The sequence below is a fragment of the Heterocephalus glaber genome, unplaced genomic scaffold, assembly GCF_053883595.1.
Source record: "Heterocephalus glaber isolate CG9 unplaced genomic scaffold, H.glaber_assembly_v1.0 deba00001509, whole genome shotgun sequence".
NCBI lineage: Eukaryota > Metazoa > Chordata > Mammalia > Rodentia > Bathyergidae > Heterocephalus > Heterocephalus glaber.
The window spans coordinates 4,088,338-4,111,781 of record NW_028258325.1 but is presented as its reverse complement, the minus strand read 5'-3'; the positions used below and the strand labels follow the sequence as shown (position 1 = coordinate 4,111,781).

The window sequence follows — 23,444 nt, the reverse complement described above, 5'->3', positions numbered from 1 at the left end:
CTAGACCAGTGAGCAGGGAACACTGCCCCACTGTCCCATCAATGACCGGCCCCTACAGGCTCCCCAAAGCTCTGGATTTCTAAGCTAGCCTGAGGGCGCGTGGGGAGGGCCAGGGCCGCCTGTGGTGGCCAGCATGGGACAGAGTGCAGCCACTTTGGGTCAGCCAGCCACCCCTCCTTCCTGCCTCAGTTTCCCCCTAAACACTGCCCCACGCAGAGTACAGACTTCCCTGTTATGCTTTTCTTTGACTCCGTTTCTTCTGGATAAATTCTTTTCCCACCCTCGTTCCTGGCCTCCGAGTTGCTGATCCCTGCAGCTCCTCCAGGCCCTGTGACCTCAACTGCTGACCGGGCACCTCCTGGGGTCACACAGTCACAGGGCCATGCCCCTCCCTCCGGACAGAGCTGGTAGGGCTGAGGTGGCCTCTGCAGAGCCCTGGAAAAGGCACAGTATCCTGCAGACAGCACAGCCCTTGTCAAGGGGACAGCAAGGCTGGATTTCATTCTCTTTTGCCCTTGGGCCAGCCTTGCTCAGTACACAACCTGAACCACCAGATGGAGTGGCCCTAGAAAAGTGGGGGTCAGTGTCTGCTTAGCCCTACTGCCCCCAGCTGGTGTACCATGCCCTTTCCCAGTATGCCTCTCGCCAGCAGCACCAGAGCACAGCAGGGATACACATGTGTCCGTGACAGGCGGGGACCCAGGCCTCCCAAGCAGCCTGCTGGAGGGCCTGCAGCTGCTTGGCGTTGGACTGGCTCGTGTCCAGAAGGCACAAATGAGTGGGACAGACAGACTTGGGCGTTTACGGAAGGGCAGACAATGGCCCAGGCGACTCTAGAAGGGCCCTGAAAATAACCCCCAAATCTAAAGGAAACTTTTCCCAAGTTTAGATTGGGTACTAGGTCCCAGTGACAAGAAAGCCACTAAGACCCCCATGTAGAGAGAGCACGTAGGGCTCGTCTGTGGCTCCTACCACGTCCCAGGGCCCTTCCCACGCACCACAGGCAGCGACTGCCACCCGCATCCCCGCCCGCAACCCTAGGAGGAAGCAAGCGTTTCACAGGCAACAAGGCTCGGGCTGGCAGGGTGAGGACAGGCAGGTGTACTTAAGGCCACCTGCTTCCCAGCATGAAAGGGGACAGCAGGACAGGGTCCCCTGGGCTGAGGGACACAGCTGGGTCCAGTCATGGACACTCGCCAGCTGTGTCGGCTGAGATGGCACCAGCCCTGGGTGAGTGGCGGACAGGCCTGCACCTGGGGCCTGTGTCCTCGGGGCTCACACACCAGCCACGTCTTTCAGGCCACCTGTCCATGCACCCTCAGCCGATGCCCCAGACACACCCATGCCTGGCGTCCTCTGTTACCACCAGACTTCCTGTCCCCAGAGGTTTCCAGAGCAGAACACAGTGCCATGCCGGGCACAGAGCCCCGCCCCGCCCACCCCCACTCCGGGATGCCACCCTGCACAATATCACCTTCATAGTGTGGCCCAAAGCCACCCTCTCTGCTGCCCACAGCCCTCAGCCACCCGAAGCGGCCAGGTCACAGCTTCCGGGCTGAGGTCTTGACTGCCATGTGTCCCTGCCCTCCTGGGCACCTGCAGACAGGAACAGGTGGCCCTTCGTAGAGGTCAGAAGGCAAAATGGAGTCACTCACATCTGTCCAGCCCCAGCAAAACAAAAAGTGATGATAAGGAAGCCAGAGGTCACGAAGAAGGAGTTGTCCCTGTGCATGCCTGGTGACAGACTGTCACAAAGGCTGTCCCAGGTCGGGTGTCTCCACCCTGCAGCCCAGGACTATGGCATCAGAGGAACTGTGAGCACCAGGTCCCCCAGTGTACACACGTTCTCACTGTTCTCACGGTTCCTGGCAACTCAGTTACCCATGGAGATTTGCTTTGTTCCGAGGTTGGCAAGGGGCCTCCATCTGCAGGTACAACTGAGAAGACTGAGCCCTGGGCCAGGCCCAACTGGACCAGCATATCACAAGGGGAGCGGATGGCACTGGGGACACACGTGGCCTGGGCCATGCATGAGGAGGCAGCAGCTTTCATGCCAAGATGGCATGGAACTCTTCCTCCAGGAAGCCCTGTCTCTCTTCTCACTGCGCAGCCACCCCTGGGCCCCAAATCTCCCCATTCATGCTCCCGCCACAGGCAACACAGTGTCTCCCCAGAAGCTGGGAGGGCAGAGGCCTGGAGCAGGGTCCTGTGACCTTCCCAGCAGGTGACAGGACCTGTGGGCAGCAGATCGCTGCAGCCTCTGGCTCCAGCTACACCTCCCCGAGGGCAGGAGATGAGCCAGGCTGCCCGTAAGGAAACTGCAGGCCACGTGCCCCTGCCTGGCCCAGGGCCAAGCCACACTCTGCTGGATTTGCCTGGAAGCCAAGGGAAGCGGGGACTGACCTTGCTGGCTGGTTCACTGGCTCTGGGGAGCCCTCCCTTGTTGCCTGCTGACAGTCAGTTGACAAACGGCTTTGTGCTGCAGCCACAGGGCTGCTCCATCCGGCCTGTCTCCAGAAGCCTCTGGTCATGGGTCACACACAGTGCGGTGCCTGCAGGCCAACTTCCTGCCTCCCCCCCACCCCGCCGGCCCCAGGGGGCATCCCTCAACATCTGCCCACCGGTGGGGTGGCAGAGGCCACTGTTGCCTTGCCAAGGGCTGCAGCCTTCAGAGCAGGCAGAGGAAGCCGGAGTCTGCCACCCATGCTGCAGAAGTGCCCAGAGAGTCAGGGAGCAAATTAGGACTCAGTTTGAGGGGCCTCAGAGTGCCAGCCCCAGGCAAGAGCCCACAGCCGGTGGCAGTAGCAGCGGCGGCGGCAGCGTTTTGGGCCTGGTGCATGATTTATTACAGGATCCCAGGGCTAAGCCGTATAGATTGCCCAAGTGTCTGTGAGGCCCGGGATTTGAGCAGAGGCGGGAGTGGGCAGAAGTGTCCAGTGCCTGACTTCTGAGCCTTCCGAGAGCGTCCTGGACTCCAGCAGTGGTTCTGGGCTGCACCCTGCTCCAGGCTCGCACATAAAATTGTCCCAAAATAAAGGGGCAAGAGGCTCACAAAGCCAACATATTAACCAGCTCTGCAGGCGCCTGACCTTTGGAAATGATGGTTCACGTGACAAAGGGAGGCTGTATGTATCAGTTAAAAAGAAACTTAAAAGTACCCTGGAGGATCAGTGTCTTCCCATCAGGGGACTCCGTCAGGTAGTGCCAGGGCCACAGGTTCCCAAGGGGTCTCTGAGGGTGGAGAAGAGGCGCCTTCTCTCCTTCTCTTTCCTTGGGCGCCTGTGCCAGACCCAGCAAGCATGAAGGAGTGACCTTGAATCCTCGTGAATGAATGACGGACAAATTCCTGGCGAATCAGCCCGAGACACATGGACAGGCATGACAGCTGCCCATCTAGCCACCAAGCTCACTGAAGTGCCAGCAGCTTACATCTCGATGGCTCCCCAGCTTCCCTGGAAATAAAATCCACTGATCTCTAGAATTGTACTGTGGCTGGCTGCATGAGGAGCCAACATGGTGGTGAGGGGAGACGGTCAGCATGCTGGGAACTCTGCACTTTTCCTTTCAAAATAAAGGCCGAGGGCTGGGGATGTGGCTCAGTGGTGCCATGCCTGCCTGGCAAGCGCAAGGTCCTGCGCTTGATCCCCGGTACCAAAAATAAAAATAAAAAAACAAAACAGAAAAAGCTAACACGTGCTAACACAAAGTCTGTGGACGTCGGTTACTTCCAGGACCCTTGGTCCCTGTCCTTGTGCTTACAGGAAGCAACAGCTACTTCCAGGAAGGAGCAGAGGAAGGTGACAGCTGGCCTTTCCCCCAAGGCCCTCGGGCCCCTTCCCTAAGCAGGGGCTGGGGTGACCCCAGAGGGCGAGTCCTGTGTCTGGCTCCCCAGGCCCCTAAACCAGGCACCCTGACCCTCCCTTCCGCCTGTCTCTGGGCACACGCAACCCCTGACTGCGGACAGGCAGCGGACATGTGTGTCTCCTGTCACCCGTGAGGGCTGCATCAGCCTGTGTCACTGTCACACCACACTGTGCCTGACATCCGGTCAGTAGCAACATGATTATGGAGTGAATGGACCAATTAGAGAGTTCTGGTTGCTTTTAATTTTTGTGTTTTTCTTTGTTTTGTTTTTGGTACTGGGAATCGAACTCAGGACCTTGCACTTGCGAGGCAGGCACGGTGTGCTTTTAATATTTTTAAATATAATTAAGCATCTCATTGAGTAGACAAAACTCTTTTAACACAGGGAGGAAAATAAAACTATTCCCTGTCCCTGACAATTTAGGAGCTACTAAGCCAGTCCCGACTCCCTCCCTGCTCCTCCTCCTCCTCCTCCTCGGCACGGTGGCATTGGGGCTGGGTGGCTTTGTCCTGGAGGCTCAGTGCATGAAGGACATCTCGCAGTGTCCCTGCCCAATGCCCACTGGGGCCAGCCGCCTCCCAGCTGTCATCACAAATGTCTCTAGGCACGGCCACATTTGGCCACGCAGGGTAAATGCCATCCTGGCTGAGAACCAGGACCACCAAGCCAGAGGCCCTGTGTTGCCACCCTGGTGTTTCCCAAAGCTCAGCTCCTCAGAACCCACACGGCACAGCCCCAGCAGCTGATGCAAATCCCTGGGCCAGGCAAGACCACTTGCCACTAAATGAGGGCTTTGATTGCTACCAGTTTCTTAAAGCCCTCTCGGAAGGTTCTGCTTCAAATATTTATGGAGTCTATGAAATGGCCCCAGAGAATGAGCAGAGCTGTGAGATTTATAACTCCAGCAGTGATTTATTGACCCAGGAATTGCCGTGAAGGCTTTGTCTGAACTCACGGTGGAAAGCCAGGAGCCTCACCAGGCAGGAGCTAGGGGGTGGCAGGGGCTGTGGGCATGGAGGGCGGGCAGAGCACAGAACTGCTGTCCTGTAGCCCTCGTGCAGGGAGTCCAGGTTCCCTGGCGACCGTCACCGGGCTGGCTCCCGGTCCCCACGTGGGCAGGGACAGCTGAAGACGAGGACACAGTGGACCAGCCTCTGCTTCTGCACTCTCACGAAGTCCTCTGGGTCCCCCTCGAAACCCAGGACATCAGATGTTCCTGGCCCTTTGCTCGCTTCCTGCTGTTACATCCCAGGGTGGCATTGACCCCGCGTCCTGGCCGCAAAGGTGCCAGCCACCAGGGGTGCCTGACTGGCAGGTCAGAGGCAGGGCTGGGGGTGGGGGGGTGAAGGGGTCCACCCAGTGGCACATTTTTGGGGCCTCATTATTGGCCAAACGGGAAAGGATATTGTAACAATTTACTCCATTTAATTCAAGTACACGGAAATGCAAATGTTACATCTGCAGTGTGTTACGCTGTTATGATGTCACCTCAGTTTTTACTGAATGCCTTCTTTGCAACATTTGTCACGTTTTGTAAAGAATTCTTTAAAAATAATATTAGCAGGGCCGGGGATTTAGCTCAGTGGTTTCGCCACCTGTTGCGCAAGCACAAGGACCTGAGTTCGATCCCTGGTACCAAAAAAATATTTTAAAAAATATATTATTAGCAACGTGATTGTTAGTATTTTCTATACTCACACCAGTTAACTGTTATCATAATTTATTATGGATCATTATAATAACACTTTATGGTTCTTTTGAGCTAAACCTTAAGCTAAGGTTTCGGTTCCTACGTGCATCTCCAGCCGTATGATGCTTTCAGACTAACTGTACCAAGCGGTTTCCACACGCGTCTCCTCCACTGCAGCCACTCGCACAATCGTGAGTAAGCCTTCTGGAGTAGAGACCATCGCTGTGCCAACCGCGGAGACGCCCTGCAGCAGAGACAGCGCTTGCACCCTGGGCCTGGTTCCCAGGAACATATTTTTTTAGCTGTAAGATGTTGTGGAAATTTTGCAGCAGGATTACATTAATCTATATATTTAACATATTAAGTAAATCTATGCAAAGTTTATCTTAATTTTTCTCTATAGGTCATTTTAATTTTCTACTTTCACACTGCAGACGACTGTATTGTTTTATTTGATAAATAAATAATTGTAAAAATTTCCACATTTTTCTCTCTACATCATTTTAAGTTTCTATGTAGACAGGTTCACATACGCAGATGTGTCAGAGGTGGCGAATTCAAGGACCTCCCTGAACAGCACGAACTCCAGCTACACCACTGGTGGCGGTCCCCACAGACCAGAGGTCCTCTCCAAAGTTTCTTGTCCCCATGGCAAGAGAAATGGGTGTCTTGGGTGTCCCTGTCATGGCCAGCACTGCCAGGCCTCTCCCAAAGGCCCCACTGGGCTCAACCCCTGACCGACAGGAGAGAGCACTCGGCTTCTGGGACAGCGACACCACGCCCCGTCCAAAGACGCAGCTGCCACCCAGCTCTCGGCCACACCCAGGCCATCTGATTTCAGGCGCCCCTCTATCTGTCTGTCCTCCACCAGCCACTTCCACACACAGCCAGCCCTCTGTCATCCACGTCTCTTGGCCACTAACACCCTCCTTCCCAGAAATGCAGGCAGCACCGCCTGGCTCAGCAGCCTTTGCATTCTCCTGTCTCTTCCTCCCCTCAGCCTCATCAGAGCAAGGAAGCAGAGCACAGGCGGGAACACAGGAGAGGAACAGTGGTTGCCCAGCCTCCCAGTGCTCCAAGCTTGGCCAGCTGGGCACTCAGAGTGTGCCATCCCATAGGTGGCAGGCATACATGGTGGTGGGTGGAAGGCATACAATGCCAACTATTCTGCAGAGTGCAGGGGAAGAGACCCCACATGGGCAGGGGCGTGAATAGTCAACTTTCCTGTCACTGGGACAAAATATCTGACACCCACAACTTTAAGGAGTAGAGGTTTAATTTGGCTCACAGTTCAGGGAATTCAGTCCATGGATGGCCAGCTCCAAGGCAGAAGCTGCATGGTGGAAGCTGAGGCCGGAGAGAGCTGCTCAGGGCATGGCAGATGGGAAGCGGAGAAGGGAGGAGCCAGGAACAAGGACACACCCTTCCAGGTCACACCCCAGGGACAGCCTCTTCCCACCAGGCTCCGCCTCCTACAGCACATTCATCTATGAACTCATCCACAGCTGGAGCCACTGATAAGTATAGCACCCCATGATCCAATCACCTTCCATACACAGGAGAGTTGGGGGGGCACTTTAGATCTAAACCAATACAGGAATCTTGTGAGCTGGACTTTTAGGGAGGAGCAGAATACCTCTGCGTGATAAGAATTAAAGGTTTTCCTGGGTGGAGTAAGCGCACATGGAACACAAACACCAGCTTCATGCTGGCACATTTTATTTTGCATTGATAATAATCATAGATTAAACCATACGATAGGACCATTTTTGCAGGGAAAAAATAGTGTGACATTGGCAGCTTCATAGGGTCCGGTTCATTGTGACAGTGACCCTAACCGAGTTTTTCTGAATTGCCAGCACCCATGACCGTGCTCTACACATACAGATTCATTTAATCCCTTCCAAGACTGCCCAAGGAGGTAAGTGTCACGGCTCCACACGCAGATAAAGAGTCCCAGAGAGTCGAGGCAACTGCCCAAGGCCACAGAGCAAAGGAAGCAGAGGCAAGACCCAAACCCAGCCCAGGTGGCTCCTGAGCTTTCGCTGATGCCCCCTACTCTAGCTGCCCCCTCCCAAGTCTGCTGCTAAAGCCAGGGACACGGCAATGGGTCCTAAGTGGGAGGGTGATGGATCAGGCTTACAAAGTATGATTTAAAAAATACAGTGAATGTTAAATTTTTTAAAAAAGTATCACAGTCAAACATGCACTGCCATGAATCCCCTTCACAATACTCCCGCTCATTTGAAACACACTTATCCCATTGTTGTTGTCACTTTCTCCAGCCGTTCGTGAGTGTCTAGTTGAGCTGTCATGGCTGCCTGGATGTTCTAAATTGGTTCCAAATGTTTCCCTTTAGGGTCATTTCGACTTTGGGGAAGAGTCAGACAAGGTAGATGAGGACACAGTGTCACGTTTTATGAGCCTGCCTTTCCCTTGGATGAGACTTGGCAGCGGAATTTGCTGTGTTTTCATCACACCTCATAAGGACACTCAGGGAAGAGGACTCCAGAGCTGCTTCAGAAAGTGGCAAGAACCATGCAATAAGTGTGTTCAAAGCAAAGGTGAATATTTTGAGGGGCGCAAGAGCAATGAGCTTCTACTGTCATAATTTTTAAGATTTGCACTCACACCATATTTTTGGATCAATCCTGGTGTGTTAAAAGGGCTATTTCTTTAATCACTAAAGGCTTTCCAGCCTGGTCAGGATATTTTGCGTCTTCTCAGCCTGCCCTGCTTCTTTCTTCTTTCAGGTCAAACACATAATGCCATACCTGACACGTGACAGACTGAGATGCTGTCCTTCCAAACTCCATGACCTCCTCTGCTCTGGGTCTCTGATGCCCTGGCACAGTTCCTAGCATGCAGTTCCCCGTGGGAGGCCCTTCCCAAAGCCAGTCCCGTGGGCACCCAATCTGCTTCTGCCCAGGGCAGGGGGCTCTGTTCCCAAGGATCTGTGACAATTGAACCAGACCAAGCCTGCAGCCACACATACAGCTGGACAAGGTGCCTGTGATCTTCTAGAGAAAGAGCCAGCATCCCTGCCTTATTCATCCAACCCCTATTCAGAGGCCTCTTAAGGGCCAGGTGCTCAGCAAACACAGGGACAAAACATTTCAGCCTCTTGCCACCGACACACACAAACCCCCATAGACTGGAAATCTACAACCACAGGAAGCTCCCCTGGGGCTGGCCACACTGTGGGGCTGATGCTGAAGGACTCAGAACAGCTGAGGAGCCTGGCATCAGGCACCGAGCTGCACTTCCGTCTCGCCATTCACTGTTTCTTTCTCCTGTGTTCCCAAACTTCTGCCGTAGATTTTTGCCCGGTATCAGTGAGAGCAGGAATCAGAGGTTTCTTTCCTGGCACAGAGCTCCCAGGGTGGGACTTGGGGAGGAAGCCCCAGCCCCACCGGGTCCCCCATGCACTGGTCACGTAATGGTCAGAGCACCAGCTCTGAGACCACCGGCTGGGTTGGGGTCCCAGCTCTGCCACTCAGAACTGTGTGGCCCAGGACACCCATTCCATCCTCTCTGCTCCAGTCACATGCGAGTCCCCCATGCCCTGTGAGCACAAAATCACCCCATCTTCACAGATACTCCCTTTGCACATGGTGCCTTCCACTGCTTGGGCTCAGAGGTGAAAATCAAGTCAGAGGTGACTGTCCCAAGAGGACATCAAAGCTGCGAAGAAGTTCCTGATGCTAGGCCTGTAGACAAGTCTGCCAGTCAGAGCAGAGGAGCTCAGGGCCGGTCACAACAGTGCTCCCGTTCTGAATGCCTCATCTTGTGCTGGCACCTTAACCAATGCTTTCTATGCGTGAGTTCAGTGAGTGTCCCAACAACCCAGAGAGGCGTTGTCTTCATGTTTTAGATTAAAAATTAATGTAATCATGGAGACCGGAAAGAAGCCATGGGAATAAGAGAAGGAAAAAGCAATAGAATATTGAAATAAAATGAATATGATCGGTTTCCCCCTAACCAATGGCTGCTTTTTTTTCTTTAGCATCTGTAATGCTCTCAGCACACACAGCTGTTTCCCTGATTTTTATTCCCATGATGGCAGCAGTTGCTGCTGTCCCCATTTTACAGGTATGGAGAGTTACACACAGGCAGAGTGTGCAATATCACACTGGACTAGCTGGGGTTTGGACTCAGGTCTGCTGGACCCCAAAGCTCACAAGTTGGGCTTCGCCAAGAGGGGAGAGGACTCTGATAGCCCTCGGGCTCCCAGGCCCCAGGAGCAGGAGGAGCGAGGTGTTGGGCAGAGCATCTCCAGGCTGGGGCCCATCTTTCCCCCCGCCCTACTGTGAGAAGGTGACTTCTGGAACAGCCTGTCACAGCAAAAGTAAGTGGGCCTGCATGAAGTGACCGCCAGCAGGGCCCCGAGTCAAGCCTCCAGCTTTTCATACTTGATGTCCAGCGTTCAAGGAAAAATAACAAGACACACAGCACACAACTTGGCCAGAAACAAAACATTAAAAATAAATAATAGAAAGAAGCCAGGAATGAGGCGCTAGGGGGTCACTGGGTAGTGGTCAGGTTCTATTTGTTGACCTGGCAGTGGCTTTCTTGGGGGTATGACACTTGGATAATTGGATGAACATACTTAGACTTTGCATGTGAGCTATCCTTTCAATAAAAAAGAGAGGAAGGATAGTTGACAGGGTTCTCTCACCTTGAGAGATGCCGGATGGGCTGCCTCTGCTGGCCACTCAGCCTCAGGGGCAGGCCAGGACCCCGGACACTGTGGGCTCTGGAGGACAGTGTCCATTCTGGAATCTGGCAGATATTCCTGAGCTAGAAGAGAATATTCCCAATCAAGCCTCTACTCAGGAATCTATTTTTAAAGCCAAGAAGTCTCGAACCTGGGAGCAAGCCTTTTCTTTCTCTTGCTGTCCCTAGCCATGCTCAGAGGTCCACACCCCGTGACAGGTCCCTCTCTATGCCTCTGAACTCTGTGAGGGCCACATCCCCAGTGACCCTGTCATGGTCTGGGCCATCCTAGAACACCGCCCACCTGCCTCGACTTCCCCTGCTGGCTGCAAGTCCCTGCAGTGCATAGCTACCACCTCTGCTCCTACAGATCCTGTGTCCCCACCATCTCTTTCTGGGGGTGGGGTGCACAGCAGCCCCCACAGAGCTCTCCTGTGTGTGGAATTATTCACTGGGGATGAATTCCAGGACCGGAGGAAAAAACAATATTCACAGGGAAACGGGCTGTGGCACATGGGTCTCTCTGTATTTCCCAGGTGTGCCCAGGTGCTGAGAGATGATGACAGGGAAGGGAGAAGCAGGTTCCCGCCCCCTCTCCTGTCCGCGCCCCTGGCGGTGGGTGGTTCCGTCCTGCTCCCCCCACCCATCCTGCGGGCCTGGGCTGCACTGACCTCTTCCTGCGGCAGTGGCAGCGTCCTCGGAGCCCAAGTCCAGGTGGCTGGTCTGGAAGAAAAGACACTGGGTTACTCTGCGACTGCAGCCAGAGGGTGGAACTGGGCCAAAGCAGGGCCAGGCACCTGCCCTGTAGCCCCTGTGCTCCGGGCCAATGAGCTCTGCCTGTGTGGGAAACTGCAGCCTGGCCCTGCACTTTGGGCCACCACCTTGGAGGAAGCTGGATTCAAATTCAGGTTTGCCCTCAGGACACACCAGGAAAGAAACAATTCCATCCCTCTACTCAAATCAAATCTCCAATCCCAGCCTGAAACAAATGCTTTTTTAGAAGCTGCTGTACGGCAAACATGGACCAATCAGCATACAAATTTAATAACAAAAAACAAAAAATAAAATGAGGGTGTGTGGTGCTCTGGCACCTCCCTGGGCCCCTGATTTGTTGGCATGGGATCTGGGGGTTTGGTGTGACCTCAAGCCCCCCTTGAACAGATCTGCAGAGGCGGGTCACCACAGACACTCTGTGGGTTACCCACAGGCCCTGCAAAGGCGGAACCAGAGCCCCAAAGGCATTAAACAGACTTCCAGGCAGCTCTGTCCTCAGGGGGGATGCGGGGCCTGTGGATCCCAGTCTCTGTCCCATCACCCCCAGGCTGGGCCCACCTGCACCTGCAGACCCGAGCTCTGCACTCCAAAAGCAATGAGGAAACCGGAACAGGCCACAGATGCAGCTCCTCCTCCCGCTCCCTTGCTGTGCCCCATGTGCACTTTGGGGAAATATTCCACAAGTCCTACAAGGTGGGAGCTAACGGGAAAACAATCATCTGATCCTTGGCAGTCTGGGCTTGGGCCTGGGCTTTGGGGAGCACAGAGCCCCAAGAAGCAGCTGCCCTGCATCCCGAGCTGTGACGGCCCTACTTCAGGTGACAGTGCAGTCACCCAAGACCTCAGGGGGAAAGGCTGGGGTGGGTCAATGGAGGCAGCCTGTCCAGGGGACCCGGGCAGCACCAGGGCAGGGCCGGTACAGTATGGGCACCCGGGGTGTGCACCCCCCAGGGAGGGTCCTGCCCTCCCCAGTCAGGCCTTGGGCGCAGGAAACCCCTCTCCATCCTACACCCCAAAACCCATTAGGGTCTCCCCAGCTGCCAGGCCTCCCTATCCGCTCTCAGCCAGAGCCAAGGCGGCCAGTGGGAGCCATCTGTGCTCCCTGAAGCGACAGTTATTGCCCTGCGGGGAGCTCTGGACCCGCTTTCCTCCGGCTGCCAGGGGGAGGAGCCATCCCCAAGCGCATCATCGGCTGTTGGAGCAGAGGCTGCACAGCCTGATCCGGGACCTCTAGCACCCCAGCCATCTCCCCAAAGCTGCCCCAACAGCCCAGGTCACTAAGGCACTGGGTGCAAAGTACCTGCAGGTGGCTGCTGGGTGCCAGACCCAGGGTGCAGCCCCCTCCCACCACGCCTCCTTCCGGGACCCCGCCCTGCAGCTGGCCCTGGGCTCTCTTGGCTTCTTCAACACATCACACTCTTCTCACTGCCTTACACCTGGACACCCTCCACACACTTCCAGCAACAACAGCCACAGCCTAGCAGGGCGCTGGCAGGTGCCAGACCCGAGCTACTGCTCGCCTGCCTTCTCCAGCCCAGCTGCGGGCCGTGTACTGACTCCCACCACCGTGTCCCAGCCCAGCACCCTTGGCAAGACACAAGCTGCTCAGGGACACACATGTTCGGGCAAGACCTGTACCCTCGGGAGCCTCAGAGTCCTCGTCTGGAAAGGGGATCGGAACAGCGCGGGCCTCTGAGGGGCTCCCCCAGTTCACTCACAGCCAGCACTCTGAGCAGCAGTACAGGCATGGTCCCCTCTTACAGCCCAGAGCTAAGGAACCTGGCCCAGGAACCCCGGTCGAAGGCACCACAACTGCCAGGCAGGTTGGACCACCTCCATTGTACAGCTCCAGAAATCGGGGTCTCACCCCAGGACACACTCATGCAAGTCGGCCCCCATGTGGGCCCCTTCATGACCCTCCTACAAGGAGTGATCCTGCCTCTGCACTGGTCCCTCTTCCTCCCCCACACCCGGCACCAGGCCTGGCTGGGGGCAGCGGGTGCTCGGTGAACACTGTGGCAGGAAGTGGCAGAGCCAGGGTTTCATGTCTTCCAGACCACAGAAATGAGGTGTCCTGGGAGAGCTGAGGTGTCAAATAGCACAACGTGGACTGGGCAGACTAAGGTCGCCATCGGGCTGGGGTGAGCTCGGAGCTCAGGCAGAACCGGAACGGGAAGTGGCGACATGACACGCTGCCATTGCATGGAGCACACGGCCGTTAGCAGGGCAGGTGGCGCAGATTTAAGAGTCTGTGGCCCTGGATTCACACTCTGGCTCTGACCCAGCTGCCAAGCAGCACCAGGCAGACCTTGTGGCCCCCAAGGTCCCCTCCTGCAGGGCGGGGTGGGGCAGGAGGGGACTCAGATAGACTGGAGTGGCCTGGCGCAGCCCCTCAGGGAGCAGCCAGACAGCCCCAGCTGTGTTTACGCGGGAGCTTTGTCCGCCCTCGCGCCATCAGGAGCCCAGCTAGTCTTCGGGGCGTTGCTGGCTGGTGCCCAGGAATAGGGCGGTGTGTGCGCGCATGGGCAGCCCTGGCTGAGGGCCCACAGGTCCCTGATGGGCACTGCTGTTCAGAGTCAGGCAGAGCCCAGGAGCACTGTGTGGCCCTGGGCCTGGAGACCCAGCACCCACCATGGCCAGGTGACATCCAGCAACACTCCTGCCCGGGCTCTTGTCCACTCTTGTCAGGAGGGGACAGCCTCATTCACAAGGTCGTTATCTCACTGCTCAGCAAACAGTCCCTGCAAGCTTCTCCACGCCAGGCACTGGGGAGACACAGAGGGCTGTGGAGCTGCCCAGGCCCCAGCAAAGGGGACAGTCCCCCTGCATGTGTCATGTCATGTGGGTTCCTGCATAATGGTGCTTGGGGCAGCTGCCTGGGCAGGTCCCATGGATCTGCGCCTTGAATGATGGGTAAGAGGCTGCCGGGAAGACCACACCAGCTGCCAGGCAAGGGCAGAGGTTGGAGGCACGCGTGACAACATCAGCACCATGTTTAAATACAAAGTGTCCCCCCAAAAAAGACTCACGTGTTGAAGCCTGATCCCCATGTAGTAATGTGCAGGGATTGAGAGAAGGGACTGGATCATGGGGTGATCATCTCATCAGTGGACTGTTGGTGACATCACAGCCGAATCTCTCCCTCTCTCTCTCTCTCTCTCTCTCTCTCTCTCTTTCTCCCTCTCTCTCCTTCCCAGCTGCCACAAGCTGAGCAGCTCCCTCTGGCACCCCCTTCCTCCATGATATTTCTGCCTTGCCACCACCACCCACAAATGACAGCACCAAGGGACCATGAACTGCGCCAAGGGACCATGAACTGCGCCCTCCGGAAGCCAACATAAGACCTTCCCCCTTAGAGCCAACATCCTCAGGCATTTGGTCCCAGTGACAGAAAGCTGATGCACATGGGACACTGAATTACAGTCACTGTGTCTGTCCCCTGCACATGTCCCGAGCACTGTGAAGGATGCAGGGGCAATCCCCACACGAGTGTGGAGCACAGGCAGCATCCAGAGCAGGAGGCGCCAATGCTACAGGCAGGGTCAGCCAACAGAGGGGAGAGGAACAGTAGGCCAGGCAGGTGAACAGGGACAGATGTGTCCCACCTCCCCAGGAAGTGGGACAGGGCTGTCTGTGGGACCCACCTCCGAGACTCCAGGGGTCAGGAAGGTGGCTGCGTACTCCACCAGCGCCACGTCCTGGACCATGCTGTGCGCCAGCTCTGAGAGCAGCGGGCTGGCCAGGCCGTGTCTGTGCAGCTTCTGCAGCAGGTGCATGATCAGGCGGTTCCTCTGGAGGCACTTCTGGACCAGGGATGCCAGCTTGGCCTGCACAGGGGAGACAGAGGGCACAGGGGTCCCGGGGATGCCTGGCTGATCTGGGGACACCCTGCACTCCACCTCGGCTCGACCTCAGCCCAGTGCAGCCTCCTCCTCCTCCCAGAAGCCTGGCCCCAGCTCCCCACTGCCCTCCCCATGGGGTCCAGGCTAGGAGGCAGGGATGGGAGCGTGGGCGTGGGCGTGGGCTCTGTACCAGGCTCCTGCCCACATTTGTCCGCCTGTCTGGTGGGGCTGGGAGGACACCAGGAGCTGTCACAAGCCAAGCCCCAGGGAGCCCTGAGATTCCATCTTTCACTACTGTTGGTAAAGCACAGGGGCCATCGAGGTCCCCATGAAAATTGGGGTGCATCCAGTGAGGAACAAGGGCAGGGGCTGGCGCTTCCCCAGGCTCAATCTCTCCTTTACAATGCAGACTTGAGCTCGGGGACGCGGTTTCCTGGGAGGGGAACTGGCTTTAGAGACTGAGGGGCTCGAAGCTCTGATTTAAGGGCTAAGGAAACTGAGGCCCCTGACAGCATCAGCGAACCTGGGTGCCCCCGAGTTCTGCCGATACCTACTCCAGGACCCCACCCTGCCCGCCACCCAGAGAGCAGAAAGGCAGGGCAGCCCGGCAGCCCCAACCCAGATCCAGGCCTAGATGAAATGTGTCTGCTTAGCAACTTCCGTGTCCAGTCAGCAAGGGGCACATGAGCCCCTTCAGCCAGCGGGGCTGCTTTTGGGTCCTATCCCTAACACTGATGCCAGATAGGTGGGGGTGCTCTAAGGAGAATGCACAGCAGGGCGCCTGTGTGGAACAGCATGTATGGGGAGCCAGACAGGCAGACAGACGGACAGAAGCATGCTGGAGCAGTGCTCGAACTGAGTGCTTCAACATGGAAAGCACCAAGGGTGGTTTCAGGGACTGCAGCCCTCCAGATGTCTCTGGGCCCGCGTGAGTGACAGTCTCCAGCTCACCACTGAGACCCTTTCTTTCTAATATGGTCCCGCGCCCTGAACTGAGGGTCTTGGCACTGAGCTACGTTCCCGGCCCTTCTTATTTTTCTATTTTGAGACAGGGTCTCACTAAGTCACTAAGTTGCTCAGGCTATGCTTGAAGTTGTGATCCTCCTGTCTCAGCCTCCAGAGGGCTAGGATGACAGGTGTGGGTCACCATACCCGGCTCTGGCCTGGGAGAAAACAGACCAGGAGAGAATACCTAAGGGCCACACTCAGAGGGGTCTGGGGGACCTTGGTCTCCATGGAAACCCTCTCCAGAATCTCCAGAGGACAGAGACAGGCAACCTCCACAGCAGGAAAGACAGCGGCCCTGCTCCAGAGCACAGGTCGCCGGCCCTGGGGACAGCTTACCTTCAGGGGACTCACAGCCAGGCGCGCTTCCCACTGCTCTTTCTGAAGCTCTTCAAGCTGAAACAGAAGCACAGATGAGCTGCTCCTCGGGGCCGGGTGGCTCTTTCCCTCCTGCTCGAGGACTCAGTACCCACACGGGCCTTTCCCACCCCCCAGGCAGGACTGCCCCGGGCTGAGCCGCTCAGAGTGGACTCCGTGGGGGACCCACACGTACCCATGGTTACAGCAGCACAACTCACAATAGCTAAACCTTGGAAGCAGCCTACATGTCCACCAATGGATGAATAGATAAAGCAAACGTGGTACTCACACCCAGAGGAGTACTACTGTGCCACAAAGAAGGATAAACTCGTGTCACCAATGGGACAAAGGGTGCACCTTGAGACCTCAGTGCTAAGTGAAATAAATCAGATGCAGTTTAAATATCACATGGTTTTTCTTACATGAGAACCCAAAGTATAGATGAAAGATAGATGACAGGATCAGGTGTGCAGTGAGCACGTTCCAGCCTCCAGGTGAATGCACTCACTGTGAATTGCAAACGTGGACTAATACAGAATTCAAACGTTTTTAAAAACCCTGAACTCTGTAGGCTGAAGTCTCCCCAGGCCAGCACTGAAGCCTCTTCCTCAGGAAGGACCCTGCCCTCATCCCTGGGCAGAGCCACCGAGATCGGGAGAGAAACACGGGCTCCTTGGCTTGGCCGCTCGAGTGAGCTCAGGCAGGTCCCTGGTCGCTCTCTGCCTCGGTTTCCTCATCTGGAAAGTGGGGGTGTGGCCCACAGTGAGGCCACTGACGTGCAGGGCACAGAGTCAGGCCTGGCACCTGGGCAGCACTCAGTCAATGCCAGCTACTGAGCCCAGCGTGGTGGTGTATGCCTATCATTCCAGCACTCTGAGAGGCTGAGACAGGAGGATTCCAAGTTCAAGCCCAGCCTGGGCAACTTAGTAACTTAGTGAGGCCTTGTCTCAAAATTTAAAGAAAAACAAGAACACCTAATTTTTTTAAAAGGCTGGCAAAACAGATCAGTGAGAAGGACCCTGAGTACAGCCCCCAGTTCTGGGGGGCAAAAGCCACCTACTGCCGCTATGGAGGAAGGTGGAAGGTGGGGACGGACTCCTTGATTCGGCTCCTGAGAGAGGGGCGGGGTCAGGTCTGCTGCCTGGCCCTGGGTGCCCTGTGTGCCTGGCACAAGTGGAAGTGACACGGTTGCCTTTCTGGTCCAGCCTCGGGAGGCCTGGAAGCTTCTCTTTACTCTCTCTTCTGGGGAGACACAAGGGAGGCCTGGGGCTGGCACACAGGGGGAGCAGGCAGTCCAGGGCCACCTTCTAGCCACCTGCACAAGGACTAGCACGTGCCTGTGCGCATGGAGCCATCTTGGGCCTCTGGCCCAGCCCAGTGTCCAGCTGGTAACCCACAGCTGCCTAACCAAGCGCCAGCTGAATGCCTGACGCAAGGGACGTGATAAAGCAAGTATCCATGAGCTCCTGTCACTGCTGTCCTGCTCCCTCTGTCATTAGAAAGGAAAAGACAAGTCCTTCTTCCTCCCACCAACCACTGCTGACTTCTAATGAGGTTTTAGCGTTACACAGCCACATGAATCAGAATGAAGTTCTGTAAAACATGTGTTGCATCGTGTTTTGTCATTTAATAGAAAATGTCAAAGTTGGGTACGGTGGTGCACGCCTGTCATCCCAGCACTAGGGAGGCTGAGGCAGGAGGATCACTGGGAGTTCAAGGCCAGCCTGGGCTACACACCAAGACCCAGCCTCAATAAACAAAACAAAACAAACAAAAGTTTTGGTGATATTTCCATAACATCATACACAATCTGACCTCATCCACTTAACCACTTTGAGTATTCTTTAATCGTGAGACTGAAACGTGATTGATTTAACCCACTGTCCGTGGAGATGTACACTGTTTCTCTTCTTTGTTTCAGGAAAGTGGCTTCTGTGGACAGTTCTTGCAGCTATTTTGGCCTGAATTCTGGGTGGAGTCCGAGCCCGGCTGGAGCAGACTCAGATTCGAAAGGCGCCTGGTGATGCTCACAGCTTCAGCGAACCTTCGCTGGCTTGGTTAGGAAATGGCACATCTGTGTCTCTGTGGGCTCTGTGCATGGCCTCTGCCATCACAAAGCGAACACAGATGACAGCACTCGGGGAGCACGCTCTCTGATCACACGTCTAACTCATCGTTTCCAAACTGCTCATCTTGTGGACTCTCGGTTCTCCTTACAAAAGATTATGTGTGATCATTATGCACCATTAAAATTAGTTAATTAACTAAAAACCGAGATAATCGTGGCTTTGTGTGCCGTTGTCAGAAGTGATTTGGAGGGGTCTCTAGTGCCCCTTGTCCGACTTCCCCGGGTGGGAACATTCTGCAGGACAGCATCGCACCTGGGGGGGGGGGGGCGGTATGCGGCAGCTGGGCTCCCCCCTCAGCGGGGATCGGGTCGGCAGGAGAATTGCTCAAGGCCAAGGCCCTGAGGGCTCCCACGGTTCAGGGTCCCTTCTGCTGCCTTTCTAGCCACACTTGTGTCTCTCCCCACAGAGGAAGGTCTTGCGCCTTTCCTTAGAAAACCCTACATGACTATTTTTTTAAAATTTCCCTAACAGTTGCGTTGGATGGAGAGATAACCATCCAACTGGTATTGTTCTATATTTTAATTCTAATAAACTGTCCCATGTGCAGGGTCCGAACCTGAACAGACTGTTTCCTGCCCAGGACCTCCTGTGGAGGGGAATCCCTCACCGGAAGGGATGGAAGCGCCCCGCCTACCTTGGCCCTGAGCTCGCTCTGCTCATGCGCAGCCTGGTCCCTCACGGCCTGCAGCTCCCGGTTCGCCCAGCCCTGGTCCCTCAGCTGGCACTGCAGAGTCTGCACCTGGTGATGGAGCTGCTGGACACACAGCCCGGGGTCTTCCTCCGCCCCCTTGGCCTCGGAGTCCTGGGAATGCCTGCAGCACTGATCAGATGCAGTGGGGGTTAGCGCCCGAGCGACTAACAAACAGCCAGCACCTGCTTTTTTGTCTGCTTACATTTTCCTCATAGTAAAAACAATTTAGAAAATGAGGAGACACCCTGGCATGGTGGCACACGCCTATAATCCCAGCACTCCAGAGGCTGAGGCAGGAGAAACGCCATGAGTTCAAGGCCAGGTTGGGCTACATAAGTGAGTTCAAGGCCAGCCTGGAACACCACGCAAGACCTTGTCTTAAAAAGAAAACAAAAGAAAGAGGGGACAAAAATCACCCCAAACGCTACCATCCAGCATACCCATGTTACTATCCCCGTGTCTTCCACACAGCCTGTCCACTGTACCCCTGCGTGCACACGGATGTGGGGCTCAGGCTGGGTGTCTGAGGGGGTCCTGAGGGGCTGGGAAATCCCAGAAAAACATCCTAGAACGTTACTCTCAAAGATATGAAAAACGGAATCAAAAACAGGGCCTGGCTTAATCGCTGTTCATCACTATTATACGGAAACAGCACAATGATGCAATTTCACATCCAAACCGAGTCATGAGACGCTCGTTCCACGCCAGCGGCGTATCTTCATATAAAACAGAAAATGCTGAGTTTCCCACAGGGAATTAGGGCAATTTTGTCTTAGGCTGGCACAGAATCGCCTTTCTTGGAGGGAGGTGAGGGCGGTGGAGCCACATTGGAGCCCCGGGAGCTGCTAGGACATGGCCTGAACAGCAGGGACACTACTGCCCCCTAGTGGCCCTGCAGTCTAAATCCTCGTTTGTAGTAACAGAAACGCAGGCATGCGCACACACATACGTGCACTTACTTCTTCGTTATAAGACTGAATATACAATGCAGATCTTTGCTCTCTCCCTTAACACTGCAGCACTAGCACTTTCCCATGAGAACTGACTGCTGCTGGCACTGTGGCCGGCATCTGGGTGGCCTCTAATCCTGGAGCCCTGTGGCCATGTGGGCGACTCTGACCCTGAGTGGCATGACAGACCCCCTTGCCCGTGATTCCTGAGCTCACCTCTGCACTCTTTCCTAAGACACAGCAGGGGAATTCCACAGCCCAAGGGAGTCATCATTCAGCTCTTGCTTCCTGCCACAAAGGTGGTGTCTGCTGCTGCCCTAAAAGTTCCCTTTAGGAAGGAATGGGGAGCCTAGAAATTCAAAATGCCTTTCCCTGGCTTGGCACCTTCCACCTGTATTTAAAGCAGCCATGGACATTTTAGGACACATAAAGCTCATGTCTCCACCACGCCTGACCCAGAGGGGGTGGGTCAGAGGAGGACCCCAGGCTCCTCCACTTGGGAAAGGCAGAGAAGAGACAGCAGGGGGTCAAAGAGTAGCAGTCACGTGACTCCACACTTCAGCATCTCCTGCCAACAGGGACTCTGGCAGCTGAGTGTGATGTGTTCTCCAGAATTACTTGAAATTCACTCTGCGTGGGCCTGAGACACACAGGCTGGGCCCGGACAGGAACAGATGGGTGCCCTAATGCCTGCATTCAATTCCGCTCCAACTCTTCAAAATAACTTGGCCTTTCGGGGAGTTTGGTGCTGTGCTGCCGCCTCCCTCTTCTGGTAGTGACTGAGGCAAGACTTTGTCCCGGGGTTCTGAGAAAGCGTCCACACAGTCCCTGGAGAGAATGGCAGTGGGGCGGGGCCACCTGCCTGTCACCTGGTGCTGTCCACACAGCAGACCCTAGGAGCACGCTCCAGCCACATGCTGCACTCGGGCTTGGGACAGTGTCACACTGCCACCGAGGAGGTGGGGGGAGGGACACAGACACAGACGACTTTACACGGCGAGGTACAGGGAGGCCAGGAGGGCTGAGGAGGCCCTGGGAGGGACTGGGCTGAGGCCTTGTCCATGCCACAGTGGCAAATGCTGCCATCCCTGCACCTGCCCATGCTCATGGTGTAAAAGCCCCACCACGACCAAATGCAGACCAAAAAAACGACACCAGTGGACCCAGAGTTAGGAAGAGATGCATGTGAATCAACCCAACACCCCTCACCCTGAGCCCCAACATGAGACCTGAAGATGGGAAGTGGATCCCAGGAGAAAGTGAGGTGCAAAGAGGGCCAAGGAAAGTGCACAGAACCTGGGCTGAGGCTGCAGCTCAGTGTGAGGGACCAGGAGTGGAAGGGGTAACTGAGGATCACAGGGCTCGGGCTGGGCCATTACCGAGCATGAGAATCTGGATTTTACACCCAGTGCAGCAGGGAGCCATGGGAGGTTTCAGGCCAGGACTCATGTGATTAGGAGCTTTCCTCACCTCTGCTTCTGTCCATGCCTAAACCCCATGGATTCCATCTCCTGTTGCTGATTCAAAATTCCTCAGCCCTAGGACAACACTTGGCTATAATACCCAACCTCCTGCTCTCCACTGCTCCCTTCAATCCACCTGGCCCCTTCTCCTTACAGCAGGCTGTGATCTTTTCCTGCTCAAGATCATGCTGTATATGGAAAGGATCAAAGGAGGGCCCCAGAGCCTCCTGTGACCTATGTCATGACAGCCTCTCCAACTTCATCTCCTACCAACTGTTCCTGCCCACTGTGTCACAGTGACGCCAGCCACCCGTCTTTCAGCAAGTCCAGCTCTTTCCTGCTTCGGAGCCTGGCCACTTGCCCTGAAATGCTCTTCTTCACTGTTTCTTTCCAGCCTTGAAAGTCTCAACTCCATAGTCACCTTCTCAGAGTTCCTGCTAGGCCAGAAGAGCTAGTATTAGAAAACTGAACTCTGTGGAGAATTTATAAGCATCATTCTTTCCAGGCCCTGGAAAGTAATCAAGGCAGGACTACAATCCTTGAGAACAAGGAAGCATGATAAGGCAAACCCTAAATTCCCTGGATTTCCCTCTGAAATGTTTTACAAAGCATAGTTCAGGAAAGTCCTATGTGAGAATGGAGCTGCAGCTGGGTGGAGGCAGAGATGGGATCCGGGGCTGCAAAGACAGCTAGGCCTGTGGGACCGAGAGGAGAGAACTTCAGAGGGAACATCAAATGCCGTCCTACAAATGTCCCTAAAATATCTTTGGCTGAATCATAAGCTGTGTGGCATGGTGCAAAACTCGACCCTTTGCACAGGACAGCAGCTGGAAGTCAATCCCCAGAGATCCAGAGCTTACACGGCTCTGAGAAGGTGGCATCAGCCTAAGCCAAGAGGAAGTGGCCTTGGTGAATATGCTGGTAATTCAGTCAATATCACTAAAAGGCCATGTGTAGGGGTGAAGGCCATACCATGGGAGCCACAGCAACTCCACACTTGTACATGAATAAGATGATCTGCCAATCATTCAACCACCTGCCACTCATTCGCCCATCCACCAAAATGAAACCCACTCAGCATTCTCTGGAGGAAGGTGGTAATCAGGGATCTCCACAACATATATAAGTCCAATGTCAAAAATTATTTTAATTCCTGGACATGTGATGAAGCAAGAAAAGGTGACTGTAATCAAAAAACTAAAGGCCGGGGATTTAGCTCAGTGGTTCCACCGCCTGTCTCCTCAAAAGTGCAAGGCCCTAAATTCAATCCCGATACAAAAAAAAAAAAAAAAGAGAGCAATCAAAAAACTAAAACAGCCAATAGAAGCAAGCAAGAAGATGATCCAGGTACTGGTAGTAACTGACAAGGCTTGCAAAAGAACTATAATGTACATGTTTATACATATAAAAAGATGAGTAAAATGGATGAGAACATGAAGTATTGCAACAAAGAATTGAAATTTCTTTTTCTAAAAAGGAATTAAATGAGTATTCTAGCTCACAAAATACAAACTAAAATTAGAAACTCATTAGGTGGATTTAACAAAAGACAGACACAGTGGAAGACATGATGAGAAAATAAAAGAAAGGTCAGCAGAAAATCCAATCTGAAATAAAGAGGAAAAAGTACAACACAGTTTTCAAAAGATGTGGGATTCAGATGACAAATCTGGATTTCTTAGAAGAAAGACAGCAAAATGAGGCAGGATAAAATATCTGAAGAAATAACAACAAAGAGTTTTTCAAGTCTGATAAAAGACATAAATATACAACTTCAAGCAGTTCAGAAAAACCAAGTAGGATAAACACAAATAAAACCATCCCAAAGTCAAATCATGTTCAAGCTACCAAACCTCAAGGAGAAAAGGGAAATCTTAAATGAAGTAAAAAACAAACAAATACATTTCTTTCAGGGGGAAAAAAATCACAACTGATTTCTGAACCAAAACTATGGGAGGC

The 23,444-nt window shown here is 54.5% G+C and overlaps 1 protein-coding gene across 1 annotated transcript in view; it reads right to left on the bottom strand.

Moving 5' to 3' along the window:
- CUNH4orf50 (chromosome unknown C4orf50 homolog) overlaps window positions 1-23,444 on the bottom strand; it is a 95,820-nt gene that overhangs the window by 39,739 nt on the left and 32,637 nt on the right. The window contains exons 8-12 of the mRNA XM_021260308.2: window positions 19,016-19,201; window positions 16,232-16,288; window positions 14,690-14,872; window positions 10,943-10,994; window positions 10,234-10,355 (exon numbers count right to left, since the gene is read on the bottom strand). Of these exons, the coding sequence (XP_021115967.2) occupies window positions 10,234-10,355; window positions 10,943-10,994; window positions 14,690-14,872; window positions 16,232-16,288; window positions 19,016-19,201 (600 nt within the window). The remainder of the gene's footprint in view (window positions 1-10,233; window positions 10,356-10,942; window positions 10,995-14,689; window positions 14,873-16,231; window positions 16,289-19,015; window positions 19,202-23,444) is intronic.